The sequence below is a fragment of the Ranitomeya variabilis genome, chromosome 8 (genome assembly GCF_051348905.1).
Source record: "Ranitomeya variabilis isolate aRanVar5 chromosome 8, aRanVar5.hap1, whole genome shotgun sequence".
NCBI classification, from domain to species: Eukaryota; Metazoa; Chordata; class Amphibia; order Anura; family Dendrobatidae; genus Ranitomeya; species Ranitomeya variabilis.
This window is the reverse complement of record NC_135239.1, coordinates 38,238,031-38,257,547: the sequence shown is the minus strand read 5'-3', so window position 1 is coordinate 38,257,547 and position 19,517 is coordinate 38,238,031. Positions and strand designations below refer to the sequence as shown.

At 42.7% G+C, this 19,517-nt stretch overlaps 1 protein-coding gene across 3 annotated transcripts in view; it reads right to left on the bottom strand.

Annotated features, from left to right (window-relative positions):
* The window catches only part of PAPPA2 (pappalysin 2), a 227,359-nt gene that overhangs the window by 177,251 nt on the left and 30,591 nt on the right, over positions 1-19,517 (bottom strand). For all 3 annotated transcript variants that reach the window (XM_077277920.1, XM_077277918.1, XM_077277919.1), the window contains exon 2: positions 2,104-3,916. In XM_077277920.1, the coding sequence (XP_077134035.1) occupies positions 2,104-2,803 (700 nt within the window). In that variant the 5' untranslated portion in view covers positions 2,804-3,916. The remainder of the gene's footprint in view (positions 1-2,103; positions 3,917-19,517) is intronic.

Below are 19,517 nucleotides of genomic sequence, written 5' to 3'. Positions count from 1 at the left end.
AGCTTTTACTTGTATATTTATGTTTTAAGGAGATAAAATATATAATTTTATACTTGACATACTGCAAATTATTTTACAACAGCTATTAACAGCATTTCCGGAGTTTCGGTGTGAAATGATTTACAGGATAACTTTTGAAGTTGAATATGTAACAGTATGAAGTTAGCCCCTAAGCTCCCGATACTGTCAGCTACAGGTAGCCATCATGTTATTTTCTACATGTTTTTTTCTCTATCCAGAGGATTAGCAACTCATGAGAAAAATGGTACTCCGATTGATTAAAAGATGAATCAGTACAGAATGTTAATCATTTTCAATATTTAAATAATAAAAACAAAATGGTTTTCAAAGATGTATATTCTAATAAAACATTTCATTAAAAGGATTTTGCAGTATAAGAAATACAGGACGGCTTTTCTCCAGAGTTGAAACCACACCTGTCCATGGGTTTTACCTGGAATTTGCTTCAGCTTAAGGTAAGCCGTATAAATCAGACCGAGATCAGAACGCAGTGTACGGACGGGCTGGTGGCTCTCCTGACCAGAGAGCGACAGCTCCATAGAAATACATATGCTCAGGCGAGCTGCCAGCCAGTCTGTGCACTGCCTTCCGGTCCCGATCCGATTTATATTGTTATCTGACTGCGCCCTAAATGTGACTGTCAGATATACCGTTCACACAGCGTGGACAGATGTGGTTCTAGTATTGGAAGAAATTAGCAATATGTGTCTAATCTTGGACAATTTTGAATATTATAATTACTATTATTAATAATGTAACAATTATTGACTTTTTGCTGATTTATGACATTGGATAAATAACTATTTACACTAAGTAACGTGAATAAATCAAGAATACCAATTATATAAGCCCAAATCAGGTTACTCTAAGGATTATGAAAATAGTTTTTTGCAGATCCCCTGCTGTAATGTCAGTATTGTCTTTTGCTTCCTCCCCAGCCCAGGAGATGTGGTATGCTCCGTACACGGTCAGGCACAGACAATTTTTAAAATGAACTTTCGTTTGTGGGAAAACCCCTTTAATGTGACCGGCTTCCTCTGCCTGTAGACACGTCGCGCATCTGCCGCTGGGATCAGCCAAATGATTTACTGTGTCTTTGCGGAATTCACGCAGGAGCAGTAAATCAGACCACCGCCATCTTTGTGCAGACAGATAGTGACGGTCACATTAAAACTGTGCATTCACTCCTCCTGTGCAAAGATGGCGGTGGTGAGTGAATCCTTCGGCTGATCCCAGTGGTGGTGTGTTCGCGATGGTGTTCCGCTGGTGGTACCACGCAAGAGGCTGCGTATGCAGTGTGTGTGTGTGGTGCGTACGGCGTATACAGTGTGCGCGCGTGTATGTGTGTGGTGCGTACGGCGTATACAGTGTGTGTTGCGCACAGCGTATGCAGTGTGTGTATGTGTGGTGCGACGGTGTTCCGCTGGTGGTACCGTGCAAGAGGTTGGTACCACCAGCAGTTTCCATACTGAGACACCCATCACTTGGGTGTCCCAATATGAAGGTCGCTGAACTTCCGCCGCTTTGAATTCTGGGATCCGGACACATCTGGATGGAACAGGATGTGAAGACATTACAAGGTAAGTATACATTAAGAAGATAAAACTAACACGTATCATCTATTTTCAAAACAAGCAATACATCTATGATTGTTGGGGAACTGGCCTATGAGACAACCACTGAGAATAGGTGTCCAAAATTCCTGTATGAATAGAGGTGTAGTGCACATATGTAACCATCGCGCCAGTCACTTTTATGTGTCTTTGAGAAATGCAGAAAACATGCGTAACCACTAATTTTTTACTTTTATAGAGCTATAGGATCTGAGGTGCACAAAAGTGACCACTACCCCCATAAACAGAGAATTAATGGCCTCGTATGCACACTACTGCTCCATTCATACTGTGGGCACAGAACCCTCGTTCTTGTGATCAAACGCTAACTGTCGGATGGCACCAATCATAAATAAATAGGGGACAAATATTGTTGGTTGGATAATTCCTTCAACTTTGCACAAATTTCAAAAGATGTCCAAAATTTATGTAAAGACATTTAACATGTATAAAAAAAATGTCATCTTACTTGCTATGACCGCTGGATCATTTTGGCCTCCTTCTGGCTTCACCCATAGTTCTACAGTGAAAGTTTCTCGAGGTATTTGCTGCTTCGCTTCTGGATTTAACACCAACTGACTGTGTGCACCAGAGAAGTAGATGGAGCCTTCAACAGGACTGTTCTTTTGTAGTGAAAAGGGTACAGAGTAATTTGATAATATCCTTTGCATATTACTTAACTCTGTATCTCTGGGATATCTTCTGCTTCTTTTCAGTGGAGAGAAATGTCCTGACACTGTTTTAGTACTTCTCCTGAGGGACCGTCTGCTGGACTTTTTGGAAAAGTGTCTATATTTTTTATTGTCGATCATGTTCCAATCATTGGTAGAGTCTGATGTGTCAGTGGTTGCATCTCTGCTCTTATCTCCGTTTTGCATTTTTACTCTACAATCCTCGGATCCATCCTTTGAGAGGCACTCCGCACTCCTATCTAGCGTTGTGAACCAATACTCTCGTTTAGGGTATACTTCGTGAGGATGGAGTTGGAGATTAACTAAGGTTCTTCTTTCTTGACCAAGTCTACAAGAATCTTTCATCGAGAGTAATCTCAACCTTTCAGCTCTCAAAACCAGTTCTTGCTTGTATTGAAGGATGGGGTCTTCTCTATTGGGTCTTCCCCAACAGGTCAAAAAGAAAAAGGTCCAAAGAGGTATCTTCGAGCATCGCATCTTGGTCCTCACCACCCAAACACCACTAATACAATGGAGGAATATACAATGACCACAGCAACTTCAATGAAAAGGAATACACATATATCTTTGTTAAATGTCTGCCGGTTTTATTGGCTTATGGTTCAGCTACATCAATGAATGTATGGCTGTCCTCCATGTTGCATAATTTACTTTTGGCTCTTCTGATCTACTGGACCTTCATGTCTTGGCTCCATTGTACATTTGTTTGATGATCCACTTTCAGGATACTTGCCCTCTTTCCTCTACATTTTCAAGCTCTTTCAGGCTCTTTCAGGCTGATCTAGTTTTTTATGCGTAATGCAGGAGCTATGGAATGAAGATTTTTGCCTGATGTAGATGTGATGTTACAACCCCCAGTGGATTCCTAACATATGTTCCCAGACCAGATGTTAAGCGGACACATGTGTAGCATATGTCTAACACATGCCCTCCGCATCCATATTTCTCCACCTTTCAAACTTCACATACAGATCTCTTGCAAAATTTCCCTTCTCCTACTTCTCATATATGTTTCAATAAAACTTATTTTTCTTCCCTTCAGTGTGTGTGTGTGTGTGTGTGTGTGGGTGTGTGTGGCAAATAGCGGAATGATTAACATAGGTCCAACAGAATTAAAGGGACCGTAAATTGAGAGGTAGCTGGAGCACTGCAAGCAGCACTGACCAAGTTCACATTGATGATAAAGATAAGGAATATTTCTATGCTAGATAATAAATACTCCAAGGAAATATAAAATCCTTACCTAACATAGTGATATAAAATAAAATGGACAAAGTAAACACCGCCAGTATGTAACAAATTACGCATAGCCAATAGTATTAAGCACTGAGTCAACAGATGAACCTAACGAAGATGGTGGCTAACTTAATGCATGAGATATAGTGGAGTAAAGATACATTATGCGTAGGGATCTTGCATATGAATTTATAAATGTTATTGCCCAGTACTCTAAAGCAGACAAAAAGTGGAGGATTCTAGAAGCAATGCTTCAGTAGTGTTGACCATGGGGCGGGTGGTCTTGCAGAATGTTGTGTTGTTTCAGATTTTTTAAGTCTTCAATGTCCTCTTCAATCGGTGATGCTCAAATCCCTAAAGGAAATGAAAGGAGAAAATCTAGTAAGAAGCTTGAATTAATGCATAAGAAAGCGTGATGGAAATAAAGTATCATTCTCACCATATATCGGAGATAGCAATCTTATTATTCAATATTGACCCATTAAAGGGCTTCGCCACATGACTTAGGATAAGAAGTCAAGAGAAAAACTCCATTTGTAGACACGTGTTTTTGGGTGTTAGCCCCTCATCAGTGTAAAGCGGGAGGACTGGTTTAGCTGGATGAGAGGTTCTGGTAGGTGATGTAAAGGGCAAAGTTTCTCATTGTGGAGAGCTCCAAGTCTGCATAAGGAGACTTACAGACCATACATGCTGACTGGTCACGCTCCACAAGGAGAAACTTTACCTCTTTGACCTACTGAGAGAGCCTCTCACCCGGCCAATCCAGTACTTTTGCTTTGCCCTGACTTTTGGATATGGGATGGACCCCACTCCACCTTAAAACCACCATAACTACTGTAAACCTAGGTACGAAAATAAATGCACAAAACACATTATTTTGGTTGTCAAAATGGTCACAGCTTTTATTCAAATCACAGGATTAAATAATCACAGTAGGAGTCAGGTGGAGTGCTAGTACATTGGGATTCACAAGTACTGCGATATCCCCAGCTGTCTGACATACAGCACCAGGACAGACAGCCATAAAGGGGCGGCATGCACTGGCTTGCCATTCAAGCAGAGCCAGTAAACTTTCAGGGTACCAATGAACCTATTATCCTCACTCCTGTGCTTAACCACTGTGCCCGCCCCTGATTGATGTTACCATTACAACGTCCTTGAGGCTGGCCACCAAAGCTGAGCCTGCTCACCACCATGAGGTTTTACATCCTCTATTAGTTAAAATTAGTTGACCTTAACTTGTCTGCAACTTCCACCTGACTCCTAAACCGCAAAGCTGTGATGGGTTATAAATTCCAAGTCTCATTTGACACTTTTCTTTTTTTTTTTTTTTTTTTTTTAATAATTAAATCATTTTTGTAAACTTAAAAACTAGAAGTCCCTGCAAAAGTATTAATGGGACTAAACTTGGCAAACCTCCGACTCACAAAGAGTCATCCTACAGCGCTCAGGAGAGGAAAAAACCCCTGTGGAGGAAACCTCTAGGGAACCATGGCTTAAGGATTGCCCTTCCCTTGGGTTTAGAAGGTTACTGCAAATAATAACTCTTTATAGCCAATATACAATTGAACCTGGTACAGGATATACAATGACAAATTCAAAAATACAATAAAGCATCTATCATTATACAAGCAATAATTAAAAAGTTTTAGGACAGAGATTATAAACAGGGCGTGAGGGCGGGTAATGTTTCCTCCTGTCCATCCTGTGAGAGAAAGAGGGAGAGCCAGAGTTGCCTCCCCTATATAAGCCCCACCCTCATCACAGTAATACACCAGGCACAAACATCTAAACTCCTTCCTCTTAAAGCAACAACACTCTTGTTTAAAATCTACACCGCAATACAAACAAAAGCTGCAGGAGTTCTCGGTCCACCCATCCCCAAGTCATGTCCACCTCCGTCTAGTCTCCGGTGGTTTCTTGATGAGAGTCATACACCTGAAAGTGTCTGTAAATGGAGCTTCTTATGTGGTTCCTTATCCTAAGTCATGTGGCAAGGCTCATTAAAGGGTCGATTTTGAAATTTAGAATTACTACCTCTAATAGGTGTTGATAAAGTTTTGGTCCTGTTTCATACTTTCCAATTTAAGAGACTATTTCCATATTAAAATTCCCAGGAATCATTGCATTCACTACAAGTCACCTTACATTGACTGCTACCATCTGTAACATCAATGTGGTGATACCTACTGATCTAATTCATGACTAGCTGTGGCATACCTTATGGCACAAATCTTACCCCTGTCTAGGGGAACGTCACTTTTAAGATGAGCTTGATTTATTAACAAGCTTGCTCCCTTGATTTAGGCGCCTCTGACTCCATCACACCCCTCATCAAGTCTGATGTGTAAAATGCCAGTCTAGATGAATCGAGGCCACTGAATATTGGATAATGGGGTCTCCTGGCTTTCCATCATGCGGACCGTCATTTTTAGTGATGAACGAGTGTGCTCAGCACTGCTGGATACTCGAGAGTTGCTCGAGTATCGAGCAGTGCTGAGCATCGCATGGTCCTCGATTTCCGGAGTCTTCTGACTTACAGACTAGTGAGTCACGGAGAGGTAGAGAGACTCTCTCTGGGCCTCACCAGTCCGCGAGTCAGGAGCCTACTGAAAAGCTGCTTGAGTTCCCCATTCTCTTAAATTCTTCTCACTACTCAAGTCGAGCACATACGAGTGTCCGAAGTGCTCGATTTGAGTAACATTCAATCCATCAACCGGGTCATGGTTGATCATCATATCCCCTAAAACAGTGACCATGAGCCTTAAATTGTCATTGTCTTAATGAACTTATGCTCATCTGATGGCCAATGTAATAAGAATCCAAATTTACATTCTCAGCCTGAAGAATGACTCCAAAATGTCAGCCACTGGATATATCCCTTCTGTGTAACTTGCTGTCCACTCTCCATTGTTAAAGGGAATCTGTCACAAGGCTTCTGCTTTTCAATCTGAGGGCAGCATAAAATAGGAACAGAGACCCTGATTACCGATATGTGTCACTTACATTTTGATAATGCAGTGCCCCAGAGTCCTGGTCGTTGCAGTACTGTGGCTCCGCCATTAAGGGGGGCTGTGGTACGTCTGATGGCACTGAAGGAGTTCATCTGACCAGGTATCACAGACACCAATACATTTCACAGTCTGGCTTTCAGGGGGAGCTAAGGGTACTATTCATTAGGCCACTCCTCACAGTCTGGTAAAACTGGGGGTTAGATAGGAAGTTAGACAGAAAGCTGACTGGGTTGGAACCAGGCAATACCTTGTGGCAGAGGGTGTTGTAGGGGGAAGATTCGGAGGGGTCCCTGTCAGGGGTGGGATCCTGACAGAGGCCTAGCAACCAGAGAGAACGTTACGGGACCGCGCCTGCACGAGATAGCGGCAGTACCCCAAGAAAGGATACGAAGCGAAGTTTATTGTGCTGAGTGAGAAACGAGATCAACGCAACAAGGAGAATACCAGTAGGAGTCGTGCTGTAAGACGAGGCAACATCCTACTGAGGCGCATAACCGGTGGCCGGAACGCCGAGGCAGTATAGAGCTCCAAGCCAAACTTCAAACCTACGGCAGGACAGTCAGTTATAGGCGGGCTGTCTCACCCAGACCCAGGAAGACACAAGGGGGGTAACAACAGGAGTGGGGCGACGCTAGAGTCCCGGAAGAGCTCCGAGCCTCCCCGTCATACGGGTGCGTCCTAACTGTAAGATCAGGGGAACGTAGAGGGAGAACATCAGAATCGAGTTGTGAGGGAACACGAGAAACAGACACAACAGTTGTGGGTGCTATCCCGTAAGCACAGCAGGGGAGGACCACAACACACAAGCGCAGGAAGGTAGGCACAGATTTCCACCTGCAAAGGGAACTCTGGAGGTGCCATCGGACTGACCGGACTTGCACAGCCCGGTTAACCGTATTCCGGATTGAGGACTCAGAAGTCATCAGTAAAGAGGTAAAGAGACTGAAACCTGGTGTCCTCGTTATTGACCGCGACCGGCACTACACCGCACCATAACATCAGCACCATACCACCACCTTTCACTGTGCGCCCCTCAGCAGGGTCACGGACCGGGTCTAGCCACCGTGACAACCCCAGAGCAGAGACTCAGAGGCCCGGTACCGGGTACCCCTCGGCCCTGCGGCAGTGGGGGCGCTACAATAACATTAATGTTTTATCTGCAAGTCTTCTCAATGATGACCACTGCTTAACTCCTCCTCCACCATTTATTGACAGCTGCTGCCTATGCAGTGCATAGGCAAAAAGCTGCCATCAGGAATAACAGGAGCTCATGAATTTCGAGGACTGCATTAGCAGGAACTTATCAGGCTCCGTTCACATGACCGCATTTTCGATCCAAGTGCTGAAAAAAGTGACAGCACTCGAACCAATGTTATTCAGTGTAGCTGCTCAAATTACCATTTTTTTACCCACGGAACAAACCTCTGTGTGACAAATATCGAAGCTTGCATTAGTCTGTTCTATACTTTGGATGAGACTTGCCCAATGAGTGCGGAAAAAAAAAATATCGGATCCCTTGTGAATTAACCTTAAAGCATCAGATTTTTGCTGATACATTTTTACATGGGAACCTGTTTTTGGTCTTGTAAATGTGCAGTTGCAACACATTAAGCAGTCTTTGATCAAAACTACAGCAAGAAGACAAGTAAATATTACACTGCTGGAATCAGAAGCTCTGCCCCTAAATCATACTGCTTTCAGATTGGGCAGCACAAAACTGGAGACGGATTTGCTTTATCTGTTTGTCCTTCTACAACTGCTCCTGCTTTCCTGTCTGACAAGCTGTATATTGCCTAACAAAGGCAGGCTTTAATTTTGGGGACAAGCAATAGGACAATGTCAGGAGTAGTACATGCTTGGGATTAGGGCAAAGAGCAGCACAAACATGGCAACAGATTCGCTTTATCTGTCTGTCGTTGTCCCGCTCCCGCTCTCTCCTGTCTGACAAACTGCATATGGGCCTAACAAAGAGGCTGGCTTTAATTTCAGGGGCAGGCAATTGGACAATGTCAGGAGTAGTACATGCTTTGAATTGAGGCATGGAGCAGCACAAAAATGGTGATAGAGTCACTTTATCTGTCTGTCGTTGCCCCACTCCTACTCTCCTGTCTGACAAACTGCATATGGGCGTAACATAGAGGCAGGCTTTAATTTGAGGGGGCAGGCAATTGTACAATGTCAGGAGTACAACATGCTTTGAATTGAGGCATGAAGCAGCACAAACCTGGTGACAGATTTGCTTTACTTGTCTGTTATTGTCCCTCTGCTCCTGCTCTCCTGTCTGACAAACTTCATATAAGCCTAACCAAGAGGCCGGCTTTAATTTCAGGGACAGGCAATTGGACAATGTCAGGAGTAGTACATGCTTGGAATTGAAGAGAGCAGCACAAACCTGGTGACAGATTCGCTTTATCTGTCTGTTGTTGTCCCGCTCCTGCTCTCCTGTCTGACAAACTGCATATGAGCCTAACAAAGAGGCCGGCTTTAATTTCAGGGGCAAGCAATTGGATAAGGTCAGGAGTAGTACATGCTTGGAATTGAGGCATGGAGCAGCACAAACCTGGGGACAGATTCGCTTTATCTGTCTGTCGTTGTCCCGCTCCTGCTCTCCTGTCTGACAAACTGCATATGAGCCTAACAAAGAGGCCGGCTTTAATTTCAGGGGCAAGCAATTGGATAAGGTCAGGAGTAGTACATGCTTGGAATTGAGGCATGGAGCAGCACAAACCTGGGGACAGATTCGCTTTATCTGTCTGTCGTTGTCCCGCTCCTGCTCTCCTGTCTGACAAACTGCATATGAGCCTAACAAAGAGGCCGGCTTTAATTTCAGGGGCAAGCAATTGGATAAGGTCAGGAGTAGTACATGCTTGGAATTGAGGCATGGAGCAGCACAAACCTGGGGACAGATTCGCTTTATCTGTCTGTTGTTGTCCCGCTCCTACTCTCCTGTCTGACAAAATGAATATGGGTATAACAAAGAGGCAGGCTTTAATTTGAGGGGGCAGGCAATTGTACAATGTCAGGAGTACTACATGGTTTAAATTGAGGCATAAAGCAGCACAAACCGGGTGATAGATATGTTTTACCTGTCTGCTATTGTCCCTCTGCTCCTGCTCTCCTGTCTGACAAACTACATATAGTTCTAACCAAGAGGCCGACTTTCATTTCAGGGACAGGCAACTGGACAATGTCAGGAGTAGTACATGATTGGAATTGAGGCGAGGGAAGTTCTTGCACCTATAGTGCTGGCAAAATGCTGAGGAAGAGAAATTGCCTACTCCAAAAGTGTGGATGTCAAGTTTCAGAACATGAATATGGGACATTTCCTGGACATATTAAATGAATATGAACACCAAAAGTAATTTTACTTTTTTTTATGGGAGGTAAGGGCAGTTAGACCATGCTTTTCATTTTTTTTTTTTTTTGCGTGACATGACAGATACGCTTTTAAGATATGGTCAAGTAATAAAAAGAAGGTTTGTTTTTTTTTCCTAAAAAAATATTGCGTCACTCCTGTCGGCAGGTTTTGTGTGATATTTTAGCTCATCAATTTCAATAAAGTTGAGCTGCAAAATCAGACTCAACCCACATGGAGGTGAGGGTTTGGAAGAAAGCTCCCATGCTGTTCTGAGCATTTATCCAGTAATGTTAGACACGTGTAAGAATCATTTAGTTTCTAAATCAATCAGTTAAAAAAAGGCTCCATCTGTAAACACAATTATTAAAGCAAACAATGTGGTGAATGTGGTTCCATAAATATTCAACGGCCTCTTAGTTCTTCTGCATGCGGTGTTTGCCAAAGTGTTACATTAGGTAATAGCAGGTAAGTGACATTGTTGGAGAGAGAAGCAGTGCAGATAATGAAATCACTGGTAAAGAAGCAAAGTAAGATCACATGAAGCCGAGGAAACCTTTCTATTCAGCCACACAGGAAACATGGTAAACGTTAGGAACCATACACAGTGATGGCATGCATCCAATATGGTGCCCGTAGACTACTATGCACCCATAATGTAAACTCAGTTTTATGTGGAGGCAAATGGAGGTTGGCAATGCACACCATATACCAGACGTATCCACCCCAGAACCGCAGCTTCCAGAGCATTATATAGCATCTGAGATGACATATAGGATCTGTGCACACCGACAAAATAATTCTGAGACATGTCCACCTGGAATGACTATCTTTGGTAAAGACGTGCAATGTATGAGGAGTCACATTCCCATCTTCATCGATGGCTATAATTGTGCTTAGTAAAAAAAACAAGCAACTTTGCAATCTACTCCTTATTAAAGTTTGGAATAGAAAGTAATGGGAGTATACTGGGGACTACAGAAGAGGAGAAGGACGGGGGATTCTGGTGACCAGTAAGCTGAGCAGCAGTACTCAATGTCAGGCAGCAGCTGCAAAAGCAAACAAGATTTTAGGGTGCATAAAAACAGATAAAATCTTGTGATCCCAACATATTATTACCCCTCTATAAATCACTTGTGAGGTCACATCTAGAATATGGGATCGAGTTTTGGGCTCCACATTTTATAAAGGATATTCAGAAGTTAGAGTCAGTTCAAAGGCGGCAACTAGATTATTATAAGGGATGGAGGCCGCTCATAGGATGAGAGGTGGGAAAAGTTGGGTTTGTTTAGCTTAGAAATAAAGACGCCTCAGAGATCTCATTTATATGTATAAATACATGTGTGGTCAGTACAAAGGACTGGCACATGACTTATTCCATCCAAAGACATTACTAAGTACTAGGGAGCACTCATTACGTGAGGAGGAAAGGCGACTTCAGCATCTACATAGGAAAGGATTCTTTACAGTTAGAGCAGCCACACTGTGGGATTCCCGACCGCAGGAGGTAGTAATGGCAGATATTGTATCAGTGTAAGGATTTGGACATACTGGCTATGTTCCCCCTTGATGACATGTGTATTGTTGTACTGTGTATTATGACATGCGCTAGTGATTACAGTGTTCTTCCCTGCAGTAAGGAAAGTTACGGTTGATGTTTGGGACTAGCCCAGAGTGGGTGGGCTAACGTGAAGAGACAGTTTCTTGTCAGGAGGTTAGATAGGGCTCAGCCTTCAGTGAAAGCAGACCTAGGGTCTGACTATTCAGCATAGCCGCATGACGTGGGTGTCCATGACGTGAGTGGAGACCGAGGCAGTGCATAGCGAGATCCGGACTAGAGAAGAGCAAAAGTGACAGAAAGGCAGAGTGGTGCAGTGGAGACAAGTCCTGGGACAGGACGCCAAGCAGTACGGCCCCGAATTTGTAACTCAGCGAGGTAACGGGGAAGGATGGAACAGTGAAACGTGAGATGAAGAGAGTGCTCTGGGTGGGAATTCCAAGGTGTCAGCAAACAGAGAAGCAAAGTAACGGCCATTGTGGCGAATAGTTCCCCTAGACGGAAAAAGACACAGGACCACGGGTTAAAGACTGGACTCTCACTTACTGGACTGTAGTACCGTGCTGGGTTGCTGTGAAAGCAGAGGAATTTGTTGACAGATGCAAGAAAGCCTGGAAGAGGTATTGAGGCAGTGTGTGAAGATGTTCCATGTTGTAAAGGAAAGGTTTGTGAAGTTATGCACCCATTATCCATTGTACATATTAAGAAAAAAAACTGTTTATTGTTGACTGCTGGTCTCCCTCATTGAACTTCTCAACATCTGGCCGAGACCAGCCAAAGTCACCGGCACCAAGCGCCCCAGCAGACAAAGTCCATTCACCCCGCCAGGACACCCATCTTTATGTAGCGTGCCAGGGCGTGAAACACGAGTCCCTTATCCACAGCTACCGCCCCGCGCCACGTTACATCAGCATTTGTAAAAGGATCGGATGTTTTCCTCTCAACAAACGGCATTATTTGTTATAAATAATCTAGCAAAAGAGAAAACATTGGTGGAGAAAGGCTGAACTTGATGGACCTAAGTTTTTTCAATCTATGTAATTATAAAAGTTTGCCTCCTTCTCTTAATAAAAACAGTTTTTTATTTTGTCATAGCATTGATGACCTAAGGATAGGTCATCAATGATAAGGTAGTGGACAGCCTCTTTAAAACACTCATGTGAATAGTTGCTGCAATGTATTTTATCAGAGAAATGTGCTTCTTTCTTCACTTATGATCCACTTTTTGTTTGTTATTATTATCTTTTATATACAGCATTTTTTATATATTTATGTTTTTATATATAAAAGAACAGTGTAAGATGAATAATCACTCCTCCTCTTCCTCTTTTGTCTTCCCTCCCTCTTGCACACTGGGAAAGGGCTACATAAGAAGGGTCAAATTAATTTTCACCTTACACCTGAAGAAGGCTGCAAACAGCCGAAACGCGTCGTGTTTAGCTATTTTATATTTCATGCACCTTGATTTCTCTCGATGGCAAAAACAGCACCATTCCATGGTCCTACAAAATAGGTATTTAGATCATCTCAGAGATGTAATCACAGCTATACTGCTCAGTACTGCTATATAATATCATCCGTGCTGTTGCTTTCTAGTAAGTGCTTATTTCATCCCAGAGCTGGATTTACAGCTACACTGCTCAGTTTTGAGTGTAATGACCTCTATTCTGCAGCTAACATTGTTGCTTCTCTAAATGTGTTATATAGAAACAGAAGAGCAGGGATCCCTCATGTCTATGTGTGCTGTGTATAGGAGACATCATAGCAGCCAGTCTACACCCACTTGCTCTGAAACAAACTCAAAATTAGACTTGGACTTGGAGCCCCAAGAGTCACTAATTACATTACAGACATTAGTCAATTGACTAATGTGAGGTGCTGGGGGGTACAGTGAATATCAAAAGTCACTCTGCTTTGGTCAGTCTTTCCTGAAACACGACTTATAGCTCATTAACTATTACGGATACATATTAATTCTGATTTTCATATAAACAAATTATGCCAATATATTAATATTTATTCTCATTTCCATTTTTTATTGCACGCATACTGTATTTTATGTTTTTTTTTCAATAATCTGCAGCTTTCTATTGACCCTTATGGTATTGTTTTTAGCTTGAAAGAGTCAAATCAGGGGGATTTTTGAAGGGTTGTGCACCAAAATGTATTGCAAACAAGCCACATATTTTTGCACCGGTCAAACATAAATTATAAGACTTTTTGCCTGTTTTTTTTTGCCATTCTTGCTAATATATTTTTAAATGTGGAAGGTGTTTACCGGACTGATCAAAAAGTACTACAATTATTAAAAGATGTCAGCCTCGTAAAGAGAATTTTTCACCAGTTCTTTCCCTCTAATCTGAGAGCAGCATGATGTAGAGACAGAGACTTTGATTACTGTGATTTGTCACTTAATAGGCTGCTTGCTGCAATTTTGATATAATCACTGTTTTATCAGCAGGACATTATCATTAGAGGCATAGTAAACCTGCTGTCATGTCACCTGCTTCATATTCATTATCTCTCTAAAACCCCACCGCCATCACTAATTGGCAGCTTTATGCCTATGCACAGTGTACACAATGCTGTCAATCAGTGCTGTGGGCATGGTACACAGAGCTCAGAATTCAGAGAACTGGTATATTAGCACCAGATAAAACAGTGATTACATCAAAACTGAAGTAAGCAGGCTAGTTAGTGATGCATCGCTGGAATCAGGGTCTCTGCCCCTAAATCATAGTGAGAATCTGATGACAGATTCGCTTTAACAAGTTTGGTGCATTTTACTTTACTCTTTTATTAAAATATATTCATATTTCAGTTTTTAATGAGAGGCAGATATAGCAGAGAGCGGCTGAGCTTCACTGTTTCCATAACTCCTATTCATTTCTATGGGGGGTACGGAAAGAAGGTAGCTCAGCTACTCTCTGCTAATTCTATAGTCTCTCCTCTAGGGGTCAAGTTTCCCCAATCTCACCCATGAAGGGTTGAGATGGTAATATTTCTTTCGGAACATTACATGAAAAACACCTCTAGATAAATGAATTTAAACACAAACTCATTTTCCGTGTTCCATGTGTATTTATTACTTTTTTTGTATCGTCAACAAAATCACAAAAACAAAAAAATGGAACGAAAAGGGATGAAAATCGGATGAGGCATGAAGCAAAACAAAGTAAAAATGAATACAATATTGAAGTAAAATATAAAAATATATATAAATAAGTGTATAAATCAAGTGTTAATGAGCGATAAGACTGCGCTGTAAACTCTTAGTGAAGAGAAGCCTGATTACACTGCTGATATCATGTAATAATTAGTGTTTTCTCACTGTGTAATCATAATTTGATAATAATTGGCGTCTATCATTCTACGGCAGTGGGTATATTGCCGCTTGTTTTGTATTTCTCAGATTCTGTGTTTTCCTCTAACTTGTTCGTTACTTTACTTTAGCAAGTGACTTCTCAGCTCCTCCATTCATGAATGTGTATCCTCCGCTCAACTCTCCAGAAGATTGCCTGCACATACAGTAGCATTATTCTACACTTTCCAGAAGTTGGTCTCCAACCTGGTCTCCAGCTGTTGCGAGATTACAACCTCCAACATGTACTGACAGCCTGAGGCCACAGGTTAGAGACCACCCTTTACAGCAACCCGGCTGTCCTCTCATAAAAAGTGCCAAATAGCAGCGCGTGCTCCAGGCAAATACATCCTGTAACACTGACTACACCAAAGACACGTGCAATATGGATATGGCAGCAGCACATTGCTCCCATGGTTTTATATCGGCTGTGTGCTTTGACACCACTGATAGTGATGAGTGAACATGCCGGATAAAGTGTTATATGAGCATGCTCCGCTGCTAACGGAATGTCATCAGCATGCTGGAGTAATATGCTCGAGTCCCCACGGCTGCATGTCTCACTGCTGTCGACAGCCAGAAGACATGCCCGGATAGCCTAACAAACAGGCTTGAGCCACGAGACATGCAGCGGCGGGGACTCGAACATATTATTCGAAGATACTCGGTCAGCACACTAGCATGCTCAGATAACACATAATCCCAGCAGATTCGCTTATCACTAACCACTAATTCCATTCTCTCCAAATAAATATTCAGGACTTAAAATCGCAACTGCGTTTTTTACATGCATTTTTTTCAAACTCCCTAAAGAGAAAAAAAATGCATTGAAAAACGCATAGTTCAACAGCATCATTAATTGCACAGTGGGCTGAGTTTTCATGAAGTCACATCCACATTGGTTGCGTAGATATTCTGCACAAAATTTACGCTATGTGGGAATATGGCCTTAAAAGAAGAACACGTCATACTACTCACAGTAGTATAAGTCACAGCATACTACTCCATATATTGGCCTGTCTAGATCTATTATCTACCTGTCTAGATAACAATAGATCAGTACACAATGAACACTTTCAATACTCTACATGTCCTTTCTTTATGTTTGAAGAAATCAACCCTTGTCCTCTACCATCTTTAGACACATTCATTTGGTAAACTGAAGCAAGACACCTTCCGCCATACTATATTATGTTATGTCCTGTTCTTTTAGTTATCATACTTTACCTCCTGTGTCCTCCATTGCATTAATTTGCTCTACAAAGACATTTGTACTCAGTCCTGGTAATTTCAGCACATTCAGAGCAGAGATGATCACAGAGGTCCTGCCTTACTATTAACTACTCACCAGTCCTAGTAACTTCAGAACATTCAGAGCAGAGAAGATGACAGAGGTCCTACCTTACTATTAACTACTCCACAGTCCTAGTAACTTCAACACAATCAGAGCAGAGATGATCACAGAGGTCCTGCCTTACTATTAACTACTCCCCAGTCCTAGTAACTTCAGCACAATCAGAGCAGAGATGATCACAGAGGTCCTGCCTTACTATTAACTACTCCCCAGTCCTAGTAACTTCAGCACAATCAGAGCAGAGAAGATCACAGAGGTCCTGCCTTACTATTAACTACTCCTCAGTCCTAGTAACTTCAGCACATTCAGAGCAGAGAAGATCACAGAGGTCCTCTCTGACTATAAACTATTCCTCAGTCCTGCTAACGTCAGCATATTGAGAGTAGAGAAGACCACAGAGGTCCTGTCTTACATTAACTACTTCTCAGTCCTAGTAACTTCAGAACATTCAGATCAGAGATGATCACAGAGGTCCTGCCTTACTTTTCCCTACTCCCCAGTGTTAGTAACTTCAGCACAATCAGAGCAGAGATGATCACAGACGTCCTGCCTTACTTTTCCCTACTCCCCAGTGTTAGTAACTTCAGCACAATCAGAGCAGAGACGATCACAGAGGTCCTCCCTTACTATTAACTACTCCCCAGCCCTAGTAACTTCAGCACATTCAGATCAGAGATGATCACAGAGGTCCTGCCTTACTTTTCCCTACTCCCCAGTGTTAGTAACTTCAACACAATCAGAGCAGAGATGATCACAGACGTCCTGCCTTACTTTTCCCTACTCCCCAGTCCTAGTAACTTCAGCACAATCAGAGCAGAGACGATCACAGAGGTCCTGCCTTACTATTAACTACTCCCCAGCCCTAGTAACTTCAGCACATTCAGATCAGAGATGATCACAGAGGTCCTGCCTTACTTTTCCCTACTCCCCAGTGTTAGTAACTTCAACACAATCAGAGCAGAGATGATCACAGACGTCCTGCCTTACTTTTCCCTACTCCCCAGTGTTAGTAACTTCAGCACAATCAGAGCAGAGACGATCACAGAGGTCCTGCCTTACTTTTCCCTACTCCCCAGTCCTAGTAACTTCAGCACAATCAGAGCAGAGACGATCACAGAGGTCCTGCCTTACTTTTCCCTACTCCCCAGTGTTAGTAACTTCAGCACAATCAGAGCAGAGACGATCACAGAGGTCCTGCCTTACCTTTCCCTACTCCCCAGTCCTAGTAACTTCAGCACAAACAGAGCAGAGAAGATCACAGAGGTCCTGCCTTACTATTAACTACTCCCCAGTCCTAGTAACTTCAGCACATTCAGATCAGAGATGATCACAGAGGTCCTGCCTTACTTTTCCCTACTCCTCAGTCCTAGTAACTTCAGCACATTCAGATCAGAGATGATCACAGAGGTCCTGCCTTACTTTTCCCTACTCCCCAGTCCTAGTAACTTCAGCACAATCAGAGCAGAGATGATCACAGAGGTCCTGCCTTACTATTAACTACTCCCCAGTCCTAGTAACTTCAGCACAATCAGAGCAGAGAAGATCACAGAGGTCCTGCCTTACTATTAACTACTCCTCAGTCCTAGTAACTTCAGCACATTCAGAGCAGAGAAGATCACAGAGGTCCTCTCTGACTATAAACTATTCCTCAGTCCTGCTAACGTCAGCATATTGAGAGTAGAGAAGACCACAGAGGTCCTGTCTTACATTAACTACTTCTCAGTCCTAGTAACTTCAGAACATTCAGATCAGAGATGATCACAGAGGTCCTGCCTTACTATTAACTACTCCCCAGTCCTAGTAACTTCAGCACATTCAGATCAGAGATGATCACAGAGGTCCTGCCTTACTTTTCCCTACTCCCCAGTGTTAGTAACTTCAGCACAATCAGAGCAGAGACGATCACAGAGGTCCTGCCTTACTTTTCCCTACTCCCCAGTGTTAGTAACTTCAGCACAATCAGAGCAGAGACGATCACCGAGGTCCTGCCTTACTATTAACTACTCCCCAGTGTTAGTAACTTCAGCACAATCAGAGCAGAGACGATCACAGAGGTCCTGCCTTACTTTTCCCTACTCCCCAGTCCTAGTAACTTCAGCACAAACAGAGCAGAGATGATCACAGAGGTCCTGCCTTACTATTAACTACTCCTCAGTCCTAGTAACTTCAGCACAATCAGAGCAGAGACGATCACCGAGGTCCTGCCTTACTTTTCCCTACTCCCCAGTCCTAGTAACTTCAGCACAATCAGAGCAGAGAAGATCACAGAGGTCCTGCCTTACTTTTCCTTACTCCACAGTCCAGCAAACTTCAGCACATTCAGATCAGAGATGATCACCGAGGTCCTGCCTTACTATTAACTACTCCCCAGTCCTGGTAACTTTGGCACATTCAGAGCAGAGATGATCACAGAGGTCCTGCCTTACTTTTCCCTACTCCTCAGTCCTGGTAACTTCAGCACATTCAGAGAAGAGATGATCACAGAGGTCCTGCCTTACTTTTCCTTACTCCACAGTCCAGGAAACTTCAGCACATTCAGAGAAGAGACAATCACAGAGGTCGTCTTACTATTAACTACTCCTCGTTTGAGTTATAATGTTGTCTCTTACGCCACACTTGGTTTTTTTTTCAACTGATCCAAAAGTCACGCATAGCTAACATTTTAGAAAACCGTAGTCCTCTTGCTATAAATATATGTCATTAGTTAACAAAACTGATATGAAAACAAAATCTACATCTGCAGTGACCTTTAGAGTTCTAACTGCAGTGACAATAATCTGCACAAGTTCTTTCAGTTTCCTCAAATCACAAATTGACCACATTTTAAAGACTTTGGATAAAGTGCCCAAATATTACAGACTGTCCAGGAATTTACAGATGGTTGGCAACATTCATTGCACTGGATATTTATTTAAAGTCGCCATTAAATAGCAGAGCGAGTTACAAATGTCCACCTGTCCATTAGTCATCTAAGTAAAGCCTTAAAGACGTCTCAAGTAACTTTTATACATTCAGTGCAGCAGGTGTAAGCGGAGTGAAGGCACCTGTCTGTTCACCTCTCTTTTGTGGATATCAATTGAATTAAATAAAGTTCATAAAATGATATAACAGTCCCGTCAGTTGTCATCCAGTGCTCTCGTTGTCTCCTAAGGTAGCCCCCATTCATATGCCAGACTAAGTATGTAAGGTTTTCTAAGGTCCTGTCCTACAGGTCACGTATTCCAACGTGTCCTCTTTGTGCCAAATAGCTCAGGTAGCTCAAATCCATTGTCCGAGCCAACACTGTGATACATCTCCCCATCCCTCTTCTTCA